The sequence below is a fragment of the Erigeron canadensis genome, chromosome 9 (genome assembly GCF_010389155.1).
Source record: "Erigeron canadensis isolate Cc75 chromosome 9, C_canadensis_v1, whole genome shotgun sequence".
Classification (NCBI taxonomy): domain Eukaryota; kingdom Viridiplantae; phylum Streptophyta; class Magnoliopsida; order Asterales; family Asteraceae; genus Erigeron; species Erigeron canadensis.
The window spans coordinates 3728064-3748634 of record NC_057769.1 but is presented as its reverse complement, the minus strand read 5'-3'; the positions used below and the strand labels follow the sequence as shown (position 1 = coordinate 3748634).

The window sequence follows — 20571 nt, the reverse complement described above, 5'->3', positions numbered from 1 at the left end:
TTCAATCCTTTTCTAGATTAAATGGATATTGACTATAATACCCATTTAACTGCATTTCATTAATTATTGCATTTCGACTCAAGTATAAAAAATGAAATTTTCTTTTTACCTGTATTATATCGGTTTAAATAATTTGAGTATTTTTCACTCTTCATTCAACATTTTATAATCTAAAGTAACATTAACATTCTATGGTATTTACATTATTTAACCACGAGACTTATATCGGTTTAAACAAACTCAAATACGTTTTTAACGATACTCAATGGACCAAAACGAACTTCTTAACAAAATCTATCCACTCAAACTAACTTGAGTTCTGATACTTCTATTAAAACAATATTTCACTTATAAGGACATATTTCACTTGTAAAAGACAAACAATTATATCATCCACAAAGCCTCATTTTAATAGTAAAAGCGGCAACTTTAGCCAAACTCATCAATAGTACCAAACACTCAAACCAGATCATAGTTAGATTTAAGAGCCCTTATAACAAGTTCATAGTTAATGCGTGGGTCTTTCTCTTTGGATAATCGCTTGTTTAAAGCCAGCAAAGAGGTTATGATAGCGGTTAAGAAGCTCCGTGGGATTGCAGTGGGAAGGGATTGCCTATTTGTATGCAGAATCCCGTACAGAGACTAATTCACTATCCAGGCAACATATGTATGAATTTTGGTTTAGCCGAACTTTGCAACATGGATAAATAACTATGGGAGGAGGACGTGGTACCCTTGGCTATCTTTTTCCCTAGTACTGGATGCCTTTCCAAGTTACATATAAATGTGATGTTTACAGTTTCGGGCTGCTACCTTTTGAAATCCTTGGAGGGTAGGGAAATATGGACCTGGCTCGTGGTAATTAAAAGTCAAAAATGGTTCCCAGTTTGGGTGTGAAACGAGTACACAAAGGAACAGTTGAAGGATATATGATGATCTATCATTTTTGGGATAGAGGAGAATGAAGAAGTCAATAGGATGTTAAGATAGCTCATCGTGGCACAATTCAGCCATATTCATGCCTATAGCGGGTCCATCCATGTCGACTTACCTGAAGAGTGGTGTAAACCAGAAACCCCAGAAACCAGTTCAAGGCAGGCGGTTTTCCAGGACACATATTTTGACATGGTTACCTCACAAAAACATGGGAGCTGAAGGTTCTGGTACAGTAGGATAAGATGTCATAATATAATAATTGTACTCATGGTATTATAAAAATAAAAATAAAAAACACCTGGGTATAGAATTGGTGCAGAGAATATCTAAAATCAGAACCACATGATTAGCACCTATGACCTATCTAAGTACCTGAATCTACCTTTTCAGTAATAATATCACCAAGATAACTGTACCACTGATGTGTTTGCTTTCTACTGATTTTCTATTCAAGTAAAACACAATGGTTTATACATCAACAGAGTGGTTTTTGCCCATTGTGTTCATATGTGTGTACCACATTGTGTATATGTATTAACTCCATGTGTATGTATGCTAAAGATCAGGAAAAGGGGTAAAAAGATGAGATTTTTCACCGGGGAATGCGAGTCTTAGGACTCAGATGTACGTGGCATAACCAAAGTATCCTGTGACGGTTTCTGAACCTTTCCCTGGCCGAACTCGGTGCCTCTTTTAAACATCCTACAATCTAGAGAGTGTTAGGCACCCTCCAAATAACACGACTTCTTATGTAAATTTTTATATGAGAGGCTAAATCAACATTGACTTTTTCCAATTCGGCCCCTCCCAATCAAACAACCAAACCCCCCTTCAAACTAATATCAAATCTAGGCTTCGACACTACTCCACACATAGATTATGTATCCTGAAAGATCATATACTTCATTTTGGTACATATTACTTATAGAGTTATAGACAACATTAACACATAAAAACTTAAACTTGTATTATTCCCATCACTAAAAGAGAACACTAACTAAGCACAAGACAAGTAACATTATGCTATTCTTTTCGTGCACATAACAAGAACAAAAAACAAACTAATAGGATCTACAAATTTATGCTACTTCTAGTAAGAGTTTCAAGAGTACCTAAATGTTTTAGTTTAGCTGCAAACCATTTGAAGCCATTAATGGAGCTCTACTTTTTCCTGATTTACTCCTCCTAGAGTTCCTAAATGGAGTCAAATACAGCCTCAACAAGCCACTGTCGATATCACTAGTCGAATATCTCGTACTCCTGTTCCTATCCAACACCAAATCTCTACCACTATGTTCGATTCTGTTTCTTGAATTCACCGAGCCAGGGTTCGGAACTAGCTTCCTCGAAATCCCTCTTTCAAATGCATTTATCGGTGTATGTTCTACATTCTTTTTATCGCCATTTTTATCCTCTACTTTGTGTTTGTGTCCCCATAGATTACACACCTTTCTCCAACTACTTGACATTCCCTTTTTACGCACATTCGATTCATTCGTATTCACACTCATTTTACTAGACCCCAAAGCCGGCTCCGTTGAAACAGGCTCAACTTTTTCATTCTTATTAACGGAATTCAAACGCCAATCTTTCAATTCTTTTTCAGTAATTACCAACTTTGTCCCTTGAAAAATAACATCGTTCGCAGGCGATACCTTCGCATTCGAACCCAATTTCACATCATCCACCCCTACTGTTTTCGTACTAGAACTCGAACTACTTCCTCTATTCGACCCACAACAATCCGAATTCGACTGCCTTGAACCCCCTGAACTCACACCATCCTCACTAATAGATTGCATTTGCAAATTCTCAATCCTATTAATTCCATTTTCCACCCCCGATAAAATCGGTGTCAACGTAGGAATTGTCTTGGCAATCATATATCCATCCCATGAAGCCCGATGTTCCTCGTAGAAAATCCGCGATTCGTCAACGGATAATCTATGAGGAATATCTACAGAAAACCTAGGTTCAGTATCACAAGATCTCCTTCCATATCCATATTCCGATATTTCGGATTCTGTATTGTTTCCTAATTTCCTCAACATTAACCGGTTTTTCTGTTTCTTTTCCTTTTGTTTTTGTCTCCATTTTTTCATTTTCTCAGAAGCCGTTTCCCATATGTTTTTTCGCTTATTTTGCAACTCGATTTCAATTATTTCCTTCATTGTCTTTAAATCGGCATTCTCTTCATTCTCCACAACCCGATCTTCAGCCTCGTTTTCATTACCAACATTTTCAATAATAGTACTTGAACTATTCAATTTTACAATTTCAACCTCAAATAAATCCGAAAGGCTCGTGCGAGGACGAACATCGCACGAGCTTCTTCGCTGATCCATAACCACTTTTTTAATCCCTTCTTCATATTCACCAACAACAGACTTACTCCGTCGGAGCTCCGGCACCGGTGCCGGAGCTCCGACGCCGTGGCCTTTAGTCCGGCGACTACAAACAACAACATTTTTTCCAAGATCTGAATCTATATCATCTAGACCGGCAAGACGGTCACGTAAGCATAAAGCGCAAAAACCGGTGACCGGTTCACTCGGGTGGCGGTGACAGGCGGTGAAACGGCGGTTACGGTTTTTGGTGGCGGTGGCGGCAGGCATATTTTTTTTTCAGTTCAGAAGTTGTGGTGGTGTGGGAGTGTAATAATGGATGAAGAATGGATCATAATTATTGTTATGTTTTTTACAGTATATTTTTGGTAAGGAATTGATGGTTATGGTAAATGCAGTAAATTGTACTGTGCAGTTTAAAAATGGTAAATTTTGGATTTTGTAAGTGTATGTGTTTTTAGCAGAGAAACCCTTGATAAACCCAACAAGAAATTGAAGGAGAATAATATGTATATAGCAACTGTTCTCCACTTACGTGTGTGATGTAATTTAATGATTTTGGATTAGTTTCAATATGTACCTTCAACTTTGTTTTTTGGTGGTCTTGGTACATTAAGTTTGTGGAAATTAATAATATGTCCTTTCGTGGTTTATTATAATAGTGAGAAAAATGAGATACAGTCATACAGACCTAAGATTCTAAGAAAAAGATTATATTGTGGAGGCAGGAAAGTCACTTTACCTGGTAGAAGACGCAACTATATATGTATAAAGTTAAACTTGTTTGTATATGATGTCTATTGTTTTGTATGCTGTTGTTCGGATTTATATAATGTCATGATGATGAATCGATGATTAAAGTCTACATAGCCATGTTTTTTTAGAGTTATGCTCCTTCATATTTGGAAATTTGGTGCATGTTTACAGGAATTTAGTAATTTTAAAATATTATCATATGATATAAAACTCATCATGATAAAGTCTTTTTTATATACTATGAGAACCCATACTTAATAGAGAAAACTTCAATGTTTGAGTTCTATACGGAATATATTAGAGTGTATATTGTGGGCTTAAATACTCGTCGTATAAGTTATCAATTTCAAATCAAAGAATTAACAATACAAAAGATAAAGATAAACAATGACATCAGTGATTTTAACATGTAATTACATTCATTTTTTATTTTTAGTTTTCAACTATGTACAAACGTCTTTTTTAGTTATGTTGAATCTATATCTTAAAATCAACAACTTGAGTAGAGCTCATGTTTTCATGGGCATCAAGATGGATAGACGTATAAGCATCAAGAAAACCTTAAAATGAAAATTTTGATAAAAGAAACTTTAGGTGTCAAATGCATTAACCATGAATGTAAGTGGGTAAAATAAGAAAACTGGTATGCTTTGCAAGATCTGGAAATTTTACTCCGTTGGTAGTACATTGTGTGAGTGTTGTGGCCACTGACCGCGGGCAGCGGACAGGAGGCACGTGCATACTGCCCGAGCATAGGTAACTGTGCATAGACATTGCCCGAAATACGATACCTCGTGTAACCTCATTTATCGGGAACTTTGGATACTCCTATGAACAAGTAGTAAAAGACATCTTCTCCAAACAGACCACCAAATAACAAACATAAAATAACAAATAACATTGATTTCTTTTTAACTTTTTATATCATAGTTACATTTTTCACTTTATTTATATACATAAAAAGTATGAGTAATGACATAGTACAAAATTTTAATAATGATATATAGATTTCATCTATTCGTTTTGTCCGTATTAACTTTGGATTTTTCATATTTTGACATCAAATTTATAAACAAGTACGTAACTACGTAAAACTATCAGATTAATCATATTAATTATTTTTTATAAAGTTATATGTGCAGTTAATTTAGCAGATTTGGTACATCTTGTATATTTTTGTGAGTGACTTTTCTAATTGTATTGTATTTTATTATAATAATATGTGTGGTTGTGAGGAGTCATAGTCTCATTTGACTTGAATGATATGAACTTGGGTTTGTGAAAAGTCAAATGCGGTAACCATTAAAATAATAGATAGCATCGATTAAGAAGATAAAGAGGTGTTTACTTTATGAATATCAAGTAACTATTACTATGTAAATGAATAACAAAATAATTTACATTATATGTAGGAAGTTCATAGTTTTATTAAGAGTTGATCGACAATGAGGTTGGACGGAGTAGTTAGGCACCCGACCGGTACCGGGCCGGTACCGGATGGTACACCGTTTCGACCTCCGGTACCGGTGGGGAGGGGAGCAATTCGGGCATCACGGTGCCGGTTTCCAAACCGTGTGATTCGACCGTTAGAAAAAAATAAAAATAAAAAATAAGGGGCCCACATCTAACGTCTCTCTTCATTCTCTCTTATTTCCTTCTTCTTTCTTTCTTTCTTCTCTTTTTTTTCTTCTGCCGTCTGTTTCTTTTTTTTTCTTTGATGAACACACAAAACACACACACAAATAACACATACATATATCTATATTTTCGGAATCATGAACCCTTTCTTCAACAATCCTTTATTTCTTGACAATCACGGCCCAACACCCCCAAATTTCCAATCGGATTCGAGTTCATCCGACGAGACGGAACGTTATATTAATCTATTCACAATGGCGCATTATGCGATTCAACAAGATGTCCGTGATACTGCCTCCTCTTCAAGAACGTATACAAGACGGGACGATCGTGGTGAGTCTCACGACCGTCTTTTTCGAGATTACTTTGCCAAGGAACCGAAATTTAATGAGATTTTTTTTAGACAACGGTTTCGTATGAGTAGACGGTTGTTTGTGAAGATAGCTTCAGATTTGGAAAACAATTTTAGTTTTTTTAAGAGGAAGATCGACGCGCGTGGTAGATGGGGGTTTTTGGCTTTACAGAGATGCACATCTGCAGTTCGCCAGTTAGGATACGGTAGTAATCCTGACAGTTTAGATGATTACCTAAATATGTCGGAAAGATCGTCAGGTGACACCCTTAATGCTTTTTGCGATGGAGTCATTAAGTTATATCGGCATGAATACTTGCGTAGGCCAACGCGTACTGATACGCAACGCATTCTTGATCATCATGCGTCTTATCATGGTTTCCCCGGCATGTTAGGTATATCTTAACTTAATATATATATATATATATATATATATGTATATTAGTTAATAATGTATATTTGTATATATATATATTACGTAGTTTAGTTAATAATGTATAAATGTATATATATATATATATATATATATATATATATATATTACGTAGTTTAGTTAATATTTTCGGTTTAATAAATGTGTTTATAGGGAGTCTTGATTGTACACACTGGGCTTGAGATAATTGTCCAGTAGCTTGGTGTGGTCAGTACGCGCGAGGTGACCATCACCGGCCGACGATATCGCTTGAAGCAGTTGCTTCACAGGATTGTTGGATTTGGCACGCATATTTTGGTGTTGCCGGTTCAAACAACGACATTAATGTGTTGAACCAATCTCCTTTGTTCAACCCTTTTGAAGACGGCACAGCACCGTTACAGCATCCAACCGATGAGAAAAGGATTCGGTATGCTAAGGCACAGGAGGCTGCAAGGAAGGACGTGGAGCGAGCTTTTGGTATTATTAAAAAAAAGTGGAAAATACTTAGAGAACCGGCACGACAAATGGAAGAAACCCCCATCCGTAAGATCATGTATGCGTGTTGTATTCTTCACAACATGATTTTAAAAGACGAGGACCTCGCTACAAGTCCTGATTACATTCCGGATCCCCCGGTTGCGCCACAGCCATCGGATGAACGACTTTTTGAGATATATGACTCAAACGTTCACGAAGATCTTAAGATGGATCTCATTGACCATATTCATCGCACATTCATCCCGAGCATCGATCGCTAGTTTATTTATGTATTGTGTTGTCGTCTCGTTTTAATATTGTAGTTTGATGTTTGGATTTGTTGTTTTATTTTTGTTGTTTGTTTTATTTTTAATATTGTAGTAGTTTTAAATTATTAAATAAAATTGTTTTTAGTTTTAAAAATAAATAGAAATAAAATTAAATAGAAAAGGGTGGGGGGAAGGAGAGGGGTGGCGAGATACTCCTAGCAAAAGGGGAGGGGAGAAGAAGAAAAATCGGGGAGGGGAGGGGAGGAGTGGGGAAGCTCTCCCCCCACCCTCAGGGTTATGTTTATATAATCATGATTCATCACATTAAATTAATTTGCTCAACATGACCAACCTAAGAGACTAACAACTTTAAAAACATGCATCTCAGTCCATCACAATTACGCTTTGGACATAGTTCATAATGACAATGGATGGTGAATTATTGATTTGTATTAACTTTACACTACAGTTTACATAATTTGGTTTTATGTTGTTTGTGGCTGGATATCTTGGGGTTCCGGTTATAAAGTTAAGCGGCTATTAATTATTTGGTGCCGTGTAAATTATGAGCTACAATGCAAGTTCAAATTTCTTTTGATTTGGTTGCTGAATGTTAATTCAACGAACTCTGGAAACGTCATCAAAATTTATCAATTATGTCAGGTAAGATATCGCTTCTCATATATCATCTATTCATTTCCCCTATCGTATTTATTTATTAAATTGGAACTGGAGTACCTTTAAAAAAAAATTAAAAAATAGAACCAGATCGAGTAATATAAAATTAACAAAAAGAACATCCAATTATAGGCCAAATAATTTGTGTTCCCTGTTTACTTTATTTGCCGCAAATCCATAGTCTTCGGCACATTATGCTAAAAAGTAACTCTTGACGTTAAATTTCATAACATCACAAGTAATGTACACTTATTATGCTAAAAATAAGTGACTCTTGATGTAGATTTACATAACACAATCAATAATCTATACTATATTATAAAAAGAATAGCCCTTTTTAACACCCATTAAAATACTTTCATATACGTTATCCTCTTAACATTAATGTTTAAATTACACTGTCAGTCATTTATCATTTAAAATATGTCCATTAACCTTTTACATCAATTATATACACAACTCACTGTCGCTCTACCACCAACAGTCGTCCAACCATCACACCGTCGCCGCCACGACTACCGCCGCATAGCGCGAGTACCGTGCTAGTGTACGTTAATAACAATGCGAGGTTGGTTTTTGCCTCTTGGGGTAAAAATCATCGTTTAGTGTTTGACACTTATGTTTCTTGCGTTGTTTATTACTCCGTATTATTATTTTTTAAGGCAATCAAATATATATTTTATTATTAAAAATTACTAGCAAGATGCTAAAGATTAAAGTATAAAGTCTAGAAATACAATAAAATTACATATTCTAAAATCTTTCATGTAACTTTAACTTCAAGTTCACAAAATAGTTAGAAAATAACTTAGGCCAGTTGATGAGATTTTGTTGTTTACAAGAAAAAAAAGTAAAAAGAAAAATAATGTAAGCTACTTAGGTCGGAAGGAGTGGTAATTTTATACCCAAACTTACCCAAATCATCTTACAATCAAAACCCTCCAACTCACAACTACTCAATTCTACCAAATTCTTACCCAAATCACTGGCAACACATACCCAATCTTACCCAATTTCAATTTCTTTTCAAACCAATCATTTAGTAGTATTTGATGACCGATTTCACGTTCTCGATTGACGTATCTACGGTGTTGAACGTTGTTAGAGTTTGTCGTGTCTTCCATCCATTGACCCGTGTTTTGCAAAAAGTGAACATCGGTCTCGGATGACGAACCCGATTCCACAACGAGAGCCCGCGATTTGGAAGATGTGGAAGACATTTTCAAGGTGGGGTGGTGATTATTTAAGTGAATAGAGAGAAATATGGAAGATGGTGATTTTATATGTGTTTTATATATGTATGTATATAGATATGTATATATAGATGTGGAAGGCTTTTTTATAAAAAAAAACTGGTCAACTAGCCATTTGGGGGGGGGGGGGAACCCACGCGTTTGTAACGTTCAAAAATTGAACCCGCCGATCGGTTACTTAAGCCGAATTGATGCCCGATTTTTTGTAGCTGATGGATACCCGAAAGCAAGGAATGGTGTACCCGATTGGGTTCCATGTACCCGATGGTGTGCCCGACGTGTACTCCTTCCTACCTTAATTACTAAGTTTATGACTTTAGGCAATCGGTAGTCGTGTTAACTCTGACATTGATAATCTAATTATGTAGCTCATTGTTAATGAAAACATCACATTGTCACTCTTAAACTAATACTGTAGCTAATTCGATGTCCATCCCCCCTCATATTACACCGGAATGATATTTCCTATTCCCTCATCTTAAGTGCATGGTTTATATATTGAAAAATAAATCATCAACAAACATGTATACTTTTTCCACCTTTAAAAACGCATTTATTTTTCAATGTCAATTGTCAATAAAGTATTTGTAGGAAATAAAATAGTATATTTTTTTATGTTGTTGCGTACAAGAAATGAAGAAAACTTGGGGTTTTTGCTTGGAAATAGTAGTTCTTAATAGTGGTATGGTCTATACACGTATTGTATTTCCTATATTGGAACTTGAATATCTATCTAAAGTTGTAAGATATCAAGCATCGTCTTGCATAATGGAGAATAAATATCTGAAATTCATTTTCCTGTTCAAACATCATAACTTATCGTCTCTTTTTTTAGTTTATATGATTGATTGGGTAAACGTGGGAACCTTAACCCCGGTACCACAATTAGATACTCATCGATTCACCCCGTATGAGCCATATAATATCGGTACAATACTTTCATCCTAATCTTCACATGATCTAGGCACCCCGAAAATCACATATTTAGAACTTTACATGTGGGTCTAGGCTTCATTAGTAACAGTTACTTTAAAGGATTGTTTTTTTGTGTTAAACGGGGATCGAACTTGCGGCCTTAAGGTCATCAAGTACTTTCCTTACTACTAGACCAACCCCATTGCTTTTTTTATGTTCTTACAATACGTATTGCAGTTAATGGGGTTGATAGCCTATTAAGATCTTAATACCTTAATTGAGATCAGTCATTCAAATTTGAGTGTCACCGTGAGTTGAAGGGGGGTATTTGAGCTAGAGGTATAATTGAAATCCCTAGATTCAATCCTAGACATCCAGGGTAATTTCAAAGAATAGTAGTTTGCCGTCAAAAACAAATCCGTAACAAATATCAATATACATAATTTTATGTCATATGATCTTATTTTATATATATATATATATACACATACTATAAGACAGTTGAACAAATTACTTATTAATCAATTGAATAGCTCAATTTCATCAAATTGACTATCGCTTATGTCATCATTTAAATTAACTATAAATTAAAAATACTAATAATCATTATCAAAATGTATTATTATATTAGTATCCATATTAAATTGTAGAAAAAGTCTCAATAATTTACATTTTTTTATTTTCCATCAATTTACACTTTTTAACCCTGAATACTTAATTTATATTTATTTTTAGCCATAACTTGGGAGAACTTTCTAAAATTTACAATTATTTAATTAATTAAACAAGTTTCAACGTATGAAATATTGTTTACAAAATTTTTTTCAAACCTAATGACTTATTAGCAAATATTTGATTAGATTTTTATAAATTATAAATATTAATATTTACTTTAATATTTAATATAAACACAATTTGAACTCTGGTTACATATCTCAAACATAATAACAGATGACGATATACAACATCCTTATTTTAAACACAATAGGAATCACAATACAATAGTACATGGGACGATCACAGAAGAAATCTCAATTTACAACAGAAGGTTACTTGAATACTAAATCCAAATCAATATGAACTCCATTCAAGATTCATTCTATCTCTCAATAAAAAAGGTACATACTTTTCTTTTTTTATATATATTAGTTTTGCGTATTAATGCTTGAAGTTATAATTGTCATTCAAATCAAGAGTCATAACTGTTATCAAAGAATATGAAAACAATCATAACTGTTATCTAATTATCATAGGACATGTGATTGAAAATAAACCTATGCGTGTTATGAGTTCGCATCATGATCAAGTACATATACTTGAATGTCAAGCATAGGATCACAAGTATATTTATATTTTAATTCTTAACTATTTTTCATAATAATATCACATTATGAGTACAATTGGTTTCAAAAACTTCTATTAAAGAAAAATTATTATAGCATTTGCCTTGTGGAATAACTACGACAAACAATTTCATCAATATGTCTCAGCTAATTATGACAGTAACGAATATGTGATTATTGTACTACAACTTGCAAAGTATAACACTTAGAACCGTATATCTTCAAAATTATAAGCTTTTATAACTTAAATGTATGAAGATCCAATATTGATAATATCGTAAACCCGTGTCCAGTGTTAGACACGAGTCTAAAATCTAGTTTAATGTTATTTAAAATTCTTTTATATGTATAGAAATCAGTTAAAAGAAGATGTTGTGTTTTGGGCCGAGCAAGTTAGTAATCATAATAAGATGTTAAAGTTTGGGTAGTTAATAGTATAGCTTAACTTTGGTGTTACTATAGTGACACAAAACACATAAAAGGAATAGCGGAGAAAAAGATATAGTGTATTGTGAATACTTTTGCTTGTTATAAGTGAAACTCGAAGAATACTCGCGCGATACAGTGACGATAGTGATAGCGGAAACATGATGGTGGTGACTGACGTCGACGGTGAGTAGGATATGTTATGATGTATAAAGGTAACGTAATTATTTTAAGAATTAAATGATATATATTATAAGTTAATTTCATTAAGAATATATTGGATAGAGTTTTGATATGGAAGCCTAATAAATAGACCTAAAAATTAACCTAACCCCAAAATGTTGCCATGTGTAAATATAATTAATTACTCAAAATCTTAAATAGTTGTCTTCCAACTTTACCCTTTATATTGTTCGTATTATTTTTAATTTTTTGCATTTTATATCTTTTACTAACCTGACCTAAAAATTAACCTAACCCCAAAATGCTGTCATGTGTAAATATGGGAAATGCTAAATACAGCCTTAACGTGCATAAAAAAAACTTGTACATTCCATATTAAAAGTCCGCCCCCTGATTTTCATGGTAAATGTACAAACAATTTATGCACCTTAAATATAACCCTAAGGACTGTATTTAGCAAACCCCGTGTAAATATAATTAATTACTCAAAATCTTAAATAGTTGTCTTCCAACTTTACCCTTTATACTGTTCGTATTATATTTAATTTTTTGCATTTTATATCTTTCACTAACATGTTTTTCTAATCACTGTAATGCGTTTAGAAAAATTGACAACCTCAAATTCATTACTTTAAGAGTAAATTACACTTTTCGTTCCTGAAGTTGGCACGTTTTTCATTTTTGATCCCTAAACTTTAAAAATTACAATTTTGACCCTAAAGTTGGCCAACTTTTTCAATAATCGTCCTTTGGCCTTGCGACGTTAAATATAGCCGTTAACGTACACACGTGCTAGACACGTGAGGGCACTAATGTCATTTCACCTTACACCGAGGGACGAAAAGTGAAAAAATAGCTACTTAAAGGACGAAAAGTGAAAAAATAGCTACTTGAGGGACGAAAAATAAAAATCATACATATAAATTTATTCTTTCATTCTTTTTTTTCCGATGAAATTTTCCGACTAGACATTTATTTTCCCTTTACCCCCAAGCCTCTCTAATCACCTAATAACCACCAACAACAGTCTCGCTACCAGCCACCGCCGTCTGTAACCAGCACCAGCCACCGCCGTCTATAACCACCACGAGCAACTGCCACCCACAGCCACCGCCGCCTATAATTACCACCAGCCACCGCCACTACAATAAACACCAACCACCACCGCCTACAATCACCACCAGCCACCACCGCCTACAATCACCACCAGCCACCACTACTTACAATTACCACCAAACACCGCCATCTACAATCACCTCCAACCACCGCCGTCTACATTCATCACCAACCAACCGCTGCCACCTAGAATCACCACCATCTACCGTCTTCCTTTCAATTAAAATCAAAATCTAGAAAAGAAAAAAAAAAGATGATTGACATGTTTGAACTATAATTTGTTTGATTGGTTGTGTTTTGAATGTCATGAATTTGAGTAAATGATTTTGTTTGTGGTATAGATTTGGATTCAAAGTCGGAAAATTCCATCGGTAAAAATGATCGGAGAAGATGATCGGAAAAAAAAGGAAGAATAAGCTTATTTGTATGATTTTCATTTTTCGTTCCTCAAGTAACTATTTATTCACTTTTCGTCCCTCGGTGTAAGGTGAAATGACATTAGTGCCCTCACGTGTCTAGCACGTGCGTACGTTAACGGCTATTTTTTAACGCTGTAAGGCCAAAGGACGATTATTGAAAAAACTGGCTAACTTTAGGGTCAAAATTGTAATTTTTAAAGTTTAGGAATCAAAAATGAAAAACGTGCCAACTTTAAGGACGAAAAGTGTAATTTACTCTTACTTTAATAATATTTCATACATGATAATATGATATGCAATTCAAAAGATAAACCGCGACATGGGATACAAATTCGACCAAAAGCAAAACTAAGGCCCATAAAATTAATTACAGTATAATAATTATCAATATAATTTTTCTTTCTTTTCTACTTTCATGTAGCGATATATAAACAGATAATGTGAATGTAAATGTAAAGTGACGGAGGCTTTGAAGCAGGTCGACACGCATGTTCTAATATAGATATAAGTTTACATGAAATAAATTAATAATATAAATTATTGTATGATATCAGATTATAAGATTTAATATATATATTTTATTGAAATAAATTAAGGTTGGAAGAAAACTTACATAGAATATGAAAAGGCAGATGACGTTTTCTAATATAGAGACGGGAAGTATGATATGCAAAGAAAAGATTTTAATTTGGTATCCTAAAATAAAGACTAGGGGTAATGTGGTAATACCATAAAGTAATTAATCGATCTCTAAATATTAAATGGTTAGGTTAAGTTTTAGGTGTTTTGATTACCACTCTTAGTCATTTTGCTATTGGATATTCAATAGAATTATAAATAAAGTTAGTTATATTATTAAGGACATTTTGAGTTTAAAGATAGAAAAGCTAAAAAAATAGCTTTTTTATATCTATAATACCTTATAAAGCAAACTGGATTTCTCCCTTAACTTAATTAAGAACCTGATAAGACAAAAATGCCCTTAAATAATTTCCCATGCTAAGCACCCTCTCACGTGATATACCAACTATGCCCTTCAACCATTTCATCTATAGCAAAGTAAAACCCTATCAACGCCACCACCAGATTGTCTTCCCCACCACCGCCGCATTGCACGGGTACTATGCTCGTAGTAATAAAGATAAAGATACGTATTTAATTTATGAAAGTATGGAAACACTTCGCTATAAATATTTATAAGTTACTAAGTTAAAACCATACAAATTCGTACAGAAAGAAAACCTAATGGATCAGATCATATGAGTTGAATTTCAAACCGGTGTATAACTAGGGATGGTAAATAAACCCGAACCCGATGGGGATATCCGAAACCCGATATTTTTGGGTCGGGTGCGAGGGGATACTTTTTTTTTACGGGTTCAGGTCCGGGGACGGTTTTAGATGAAAACCCGCATACCCGACCCGTATACCAGAACTCCGCCCCGAACTCGTATACCCGAACATTGTATATCTATCTATATAAAAATAAAAAAAATAATTGTATTATTTTTTTATAGTTTATGCATTATAATAGGCTTATATGTAAAAAAAACCTCCTAATCGTGTACATAATCTCTTTTATCTTGTCATATTATTTTGATAAAATAATTGTACTACTATGATTTTTAGAACAACTACAATATTTAATAATAAATATAATATGGGGATAACAACTATGCTTATAACAGCAGCTTACTTTCAAGAGTTTGTGAGGGGGGGTGATTTTGTATTTACACATGTGATTTCCATTGGGGGGGATGAGTTTTGGGCCTTTTTTACTATTTAGGTAGAAACTGAAAGCAGCATCTCTACTTAGGTAGAAGTAAGGTCTGCCTACATCTTAACCTCTCCCATACACCGTCTTTTACACTACAATGTTGACATCAAACTCAAATAACTTCACAGTTCATTATGTCCTTCTTTTCAAATAAAGTCTTTTTATAGAAAAGTTATGATTTTAGACGATCTCCAATGAAAGCAACATCAAAGGCTATTCTCATGTGTCAAATCCCAACGTGTTAGTATTGGGCTCTGGCAGCGAACGTTGTCGTCCCATTTGTCACGAATGTGGTTCGGATTGTGAAATTATATGTGTATTAGTTTCGTTTAGATATATTATCCCATGCAAAAGTTGGAAGGTTTTTTCGATCATTTAGGTAGAACATGGAAGTAGTTTCTCTACTTAAGTAGAGGTAAGACCTGCCTACGACTTAACCTCCCTCATACACTGTTGAGGTGTTAAGCTCAAAACCCGCAGATGACGACACTGAACAGTTTTTTCCCGAGGGTGTTATTATAGGTAAAAATATTTCAAGATCGTCGGTCACTTTTTTGGTGTGTGCACGGTCTTAAAAAAGTAAAAGACTAACAATTGTTGATCAATCAAATCCCTCATCAAAAGGGTGGACCATGTGAAATCCACAACTTTTTTTTTTGAACGGCAGTGAAATCCACAACCACTACTATCTTTAATTACACAAAAAAAAAAAAAAAAATACCACCAAACCCACACCTTATTCATTAATCCCCATCCTGTTAGGATCCCAACACATCTTACACTCACCGTTTCAACTAAACTCAGTCACATATCCAAAAATTAAAGATCAACACATACATTTCACATGCTCAACTAACTGTTGAACAGTGGATTTAGTGTGTGCATTTTGTCAGAACACGACAATAGAATGGCAAATAAGGTCTCAAATTTCTCAGATCTGATACAAAGAGTCACATCTTCATGTTTGCTCCATCCAATCGGTTCCAACCGTCACTACGCCGCCGACGACATCCTCTCCACCGACGACGATTCCGATTACGAAGATGATAAAGTGAAACCCCCAAAATGCTATGACGCTGGTGAAGTAGAGGCACCGCCTCCCACCGTAACGGAATATAAAACAGAGAAAAATATGGTATTGTTACGAATACACAATTACTCAGAATAACATAGCAAATTATAAAACATTTTTATAATATAGTTTTTTTTATAGTGTTTATAGTTTGATTTTATTAATGACTAATTGTGTATATCGTTAATCAATATAGGTGGAAATGGTGACATTGATGACTGAAGTGTTTGAAACGGTGTCGTTTCTAAAGAAGGCGTACGTAACATTACAAGAAGCACATTGTCCATGGGATCAAGATAAAATGAGGTCGTCTGACGTGGCAGTAGTGGCGGAGCTGAGGAAGCTAGGGGTTTTAAGAGAGAGGTTTCGGAGGAGTGTGGTGAGAGTTGGTGGTGGTGGTGGTGAGAGCAGGCGAACGGTGGCCGGAGTTACTTTAAGGGAGGTGGTGGCACCGTATGAGGCCGCAATGGAGAAGATGAAGAATGAGGTGAAGAGTAAAGAGGCGGAGATTGAGAACTTGAAAGAGAAGTTGAATGCGGCTACGGTGGTTAGTAGCGGTGGTAGTGTTGGCCGGAAAAGTAGGTCTCATTCTCATCATCAGTCAAAGAAGAAAGTCAACTATAGTAGTCAGCTTCAAGGTATGGTGATTTAATTACGAGTATTATCTATATCTATACTTATATACTATCTATGCAGATTCCTTCCAGATTTTCAACATTGAATTGAAATTTTCAATATTGATTTTAAGTACATCCCCAAAATACCCGTCTCAATCTATTTTATATTTATCTAAAATAATCATAATACTCTTTCCCTCTCCTCAAATCTCAACCAATCATCTTTTTTTTCTCTCCTCCATAAATCATTTATTCCTCCAATTCATTCAAAATCTTTTATCTCAAAAATCATACGTCGATAAATTATAAAAATTGTATGGGTGTTCTTAAAATTTCATGCTCTTTCATTAGAGATATCATTCGATATACTTTCGACGAATTTTTAAATCCGAGGGCGGAGGCCGTAGGCATTTGACTATCACACTCTCTGACCTAGCTATCACCCCCACCATCTCACCGCCGCAACGTGCTGGTACTTACTCTCGTATTATAAAGCAAATAGGTTTCAACTTTCAACTCAGCATTTACTTTCCTAAAATGTCCCTTCTATCAATTATATATTAACAAACACCATTTCTCTCTCATCAAATCTCAACCAATCATCTTTTTTCTCTCTCATTCATAAATCATTTATTCCGACAATTTGTTCAAAATCTTTTATCTCACAAACCGTACATCGATAAATTATAAAAATTATATGGGTGTTTTTAAATTTTCATGCTCTTTCATTAGAGATGTTATTCGATATACTTTCGACGAATTTTTAAATTCGAGGGCGGAGCCCGTACGGCTAAGACATTTGGCTATCACATTCTATGACCTATTACCCCATCATCTCTACGCCGCAACGTGCGGAAACTTGCTCTTGTTTTAATACAATGCATTTTACACTTGTATGGTACTACTATTTTTAACTTTTAAGTATAGAAATAGTAAAATGCAACCTCTATTATTAATTGGCACTTGTACATTGTCGTGGCAAAGCCCTTATTGTGATTTGTGACAATTAACTGACCAAAATGGCAAATTATATTTAGTTTGAACGACAAATTATATACTAATTCTAAACTACCCCCAATATTACTATTACTAAATAACACCATGCCAAGGTTTGAACTTTGAACCTTATTCTCTGCCCGAAGACTCAAGAGCCTCAACCAATTGGGCACATTGGCGCAAATTTTATTTGATAGAATTAAACTATCAGTTTGCATTTTTGCATTACTTGTATATTAGACCTAAATTCCTATACTACCCGAATGTCCTGGATGAATCTGGTATTTCCACTAACACCCCAAAAGCATGTTTGGATTAATAGTGATCCTCATTATAGAACCAAGTTGGCTTCCATTAAAAATTTCTATGCATATTGTTACTAGAGGACTTTCTAAAGGCTATTTATAAGGATTTTTCATAGGAATGAAAATATGATCAAAAGTTTTTTTAAAAAGCATGTCAATATATCAATTGAGCATTAGGATGCTTTAACGCATATCTTACAACACTCTTGATGTAAATTAGTTGCATCTATTTGAGATTTCTTATGTTTAAGATTACACACATGTGCAGATAGTTCTGAGACTTCCGACTATCACTTGAAGTCACCATTCATTTGCTATAATACAATGGTGGAACCAGGATTGAAAGGGATGGGTAGCACAATTTTTTTTTATTGTTGTCCTTATATTGACTTACAATAACAATATCGACTAAATTGTTACGATTCTAACAATTTTTTAGGATTTTTGGCTATTTTTATAGTTTTTAAAAGTTTTTGGCATTTTGGTAGTTTTCATTTTATCATTTACTTGCACAAGTACGTCTTTATGAGTTTATTAGTATATCCCGAACCTAATAGTGGTCATTTGCTAGTGCAGTGTTGCCATCGCCTATGCCGGACCTCTTTGAACCATGCATAAGTTCTGTGAAAGAAGGATCAAAATCATTCACATCACTACTTCTCTCACTAATGAAGTCAGCCCATTGGGACATTGCAGCAACGGTTAGATCCATCGAAGCCTCGACAACTAGCAACCCAACCACTGGTACACCAGCGATAAGAGATTCCATCGTTGGACCTAACCATGCTAAATATGCTCTCGAATCATATGTGAACAGGAAGATCTTTCAAGGATTCGACCACGAGACATTCTATATGGATGGAAGTCTATCATCTCTCCTAAACCCTAATCAGTTCCGAACTGAATGCTTCACACAATACCGCGACATGAAATCAATGGATCCAATTGAGCTTCTAGGAATCCTACCAACATGCCAGTTTGGTAACTTCTGCTCCAAAAAATACCTTTCCATCGTCCACCCAAAAATGGAGGAATCATTGTTTGGTGATCTTGAACAACGAAGTCAAGTGCTAGCCGGAAACCACCCAAGGACACGTTTCTATGGTGAGTTTTTGGTACTTGCCAAGGCGGTTTGGCTTCTTCATTTGCTTGCATTTTCATTGGATCCTCCCCCGACTCATTTTGAAGGAAGTCGAGGGGCAGAGTTCCATCCACAGTTTATGGAGAGCGTGGTTAGGTTTCCGGGAGGCAAGGTGGCCCCCGGGCATGTAGTTGGGTTTCCGGTAAGTCCAGGGTTTAAGCTTGGAAATGGGTCAATTGTAAAAGCTAGGGTGTATGTTGTTCCTAAGAGTGAATTATAGGTAGTACAGTGTAATTTAGTATTCATAAGGTTAGCTAAGTGCAAGTTGGAAGGGAAGATAAGGATGTTAGTTGTGTAAGTTGTCCTGAAAGGGAAATAGAAAACAAGAAGAGCTAGGCATGTTTTTATTGTATATGTACAAATCATTATTTCTCGCCCGTGCTATAGAGACAAGAATTCTCTTTATAGACCTTTCTTTTATCAGTATTATTCGAGTTTTATGAGATCCACTAGTTGTCATTTTATTTTTGTAGTTTATAGTTATATGATCTGAGTTTTATGAGCTGCACTAATTATCTGGTTACTAATCATCCTAACAAAGACATGATGACATGTGTGATGTGTTAACGTTCATTTTCACCTCATCGCATCTAAAAGAATTTGTAGACTGTATGACACGATAATATTTCTTGAATCTTTTGATTATTTTTGTAAGTACGAAATACAAATGAGATTGGAACATTGAATAAAACCATTTCCTTGGTTTTTATTTCTTTTCAATCTGCTGTATTAGTCGTCTATTCTGAAGCTGATTTAATCAAGATAATTGATGAGGTACTATATCCGTGATATTGTTGATGAGGTTCATGTACCCTCAACTCCTCAAGTATCTATCAATTCAATATTCTTTAACCTACCCATATCCTTTAATTTAATGTGATGGTGTGACTCCTATCTCGCTTTTGGAGTAATGGTCCTGGTGGTTGGGTATCGGTATGCCCGACAACATCGTTTTTCGGCGTCATCCTTAATGGTGCTCACATAGTTCAGTATGATTGAGGACATGTCTAAGGGGTGTAAACGAGCCGAGTCGAGCTGATGCAGTGCCAGGCTCGAGCTCGACTCGACTCAGGAACTCGAAGCTCGAAACTCGACTCGAGCTCGATCGAGTAAACGACACTATTGAGCTCGCTCGACTTGAT

The 20571-nt window shown here is 34.9% G+C and overlaps 2 protein-coding genes across 2 annotated transcripts; one reads left to right on the top strand and one right to left on the bottom strand.

Moving 5' to 3' along the window:
* Positions 1-1864: 1864 nt before the first annotated feature.
* On the bottom strand, positions 1865-3706 carry LOC122582511 (protein OCTOPUS-like). The gene has a single exon (XM_043754915.1). It carries the CDS (start codon positions 3549-3551, stop codon positions 2058-2060), a length of 1494 nt encoding a protein of 497 aa, XP_043610850.1. The 5' UTR covers positions 3552-3706; the 3' UTR covers positions 1865-2057.
* Positions 3707-16004: 12298 nt separating this feature from the next.
* LOC122581492 (protein GRAVITROPIC IN THE LIGHT 1) lies at positions 16005-19876 on the top strand. The gene is made up of 3 exons (XM_043753723.1): positions 16005-16433; positions 16567-17008; positions 18865-19876. Exons 1-3 carry the CDS (start codon positions 16206-16208, stop codon positions 19647-19649), a joined length of 1455 nt encoding a protein of 484 aa, XP_043609658.1. The 5' UTR covers positions 16005-16205; the 3' UTR covers positions 19650-19876.
* The last annotated feature ends 695 nt before the right edge of the window (positions 19877-20571 follow it).

Excerpts from the sequence above, each read along its gene's own strand:
- LOC122582511 (XM_043754915.1), bottom strand. The coding sequence starts at position 3,551 with ATGCCTGCCGCCACCGCCACCAAAAACCGTAACCGCCGTTTCACCGCC.
- LOC122581492 (XM_043753723.1), top strand. The coding sequence starts at position 16,206 with ATGGCAAATAAGGTCTCAAATTTCTCAGATCTGATACAAAGAGTCACA. Across the intron at positions 16,434-16,566 it reads ATAAAACAGAGAAAAATATG|GTGGAAATGGTGACATTGAT; the intron begins GTATTGTTACGA and ends TAATCAATATAG. Across the intron at positions 17,009-18,864 it reads CTATAGTAGTCAGCTTCAAG|TGTTGCCATCGCCTATGCCG; the intron begins GTATGGTGATTT and ends TTGCTAGTGCAG.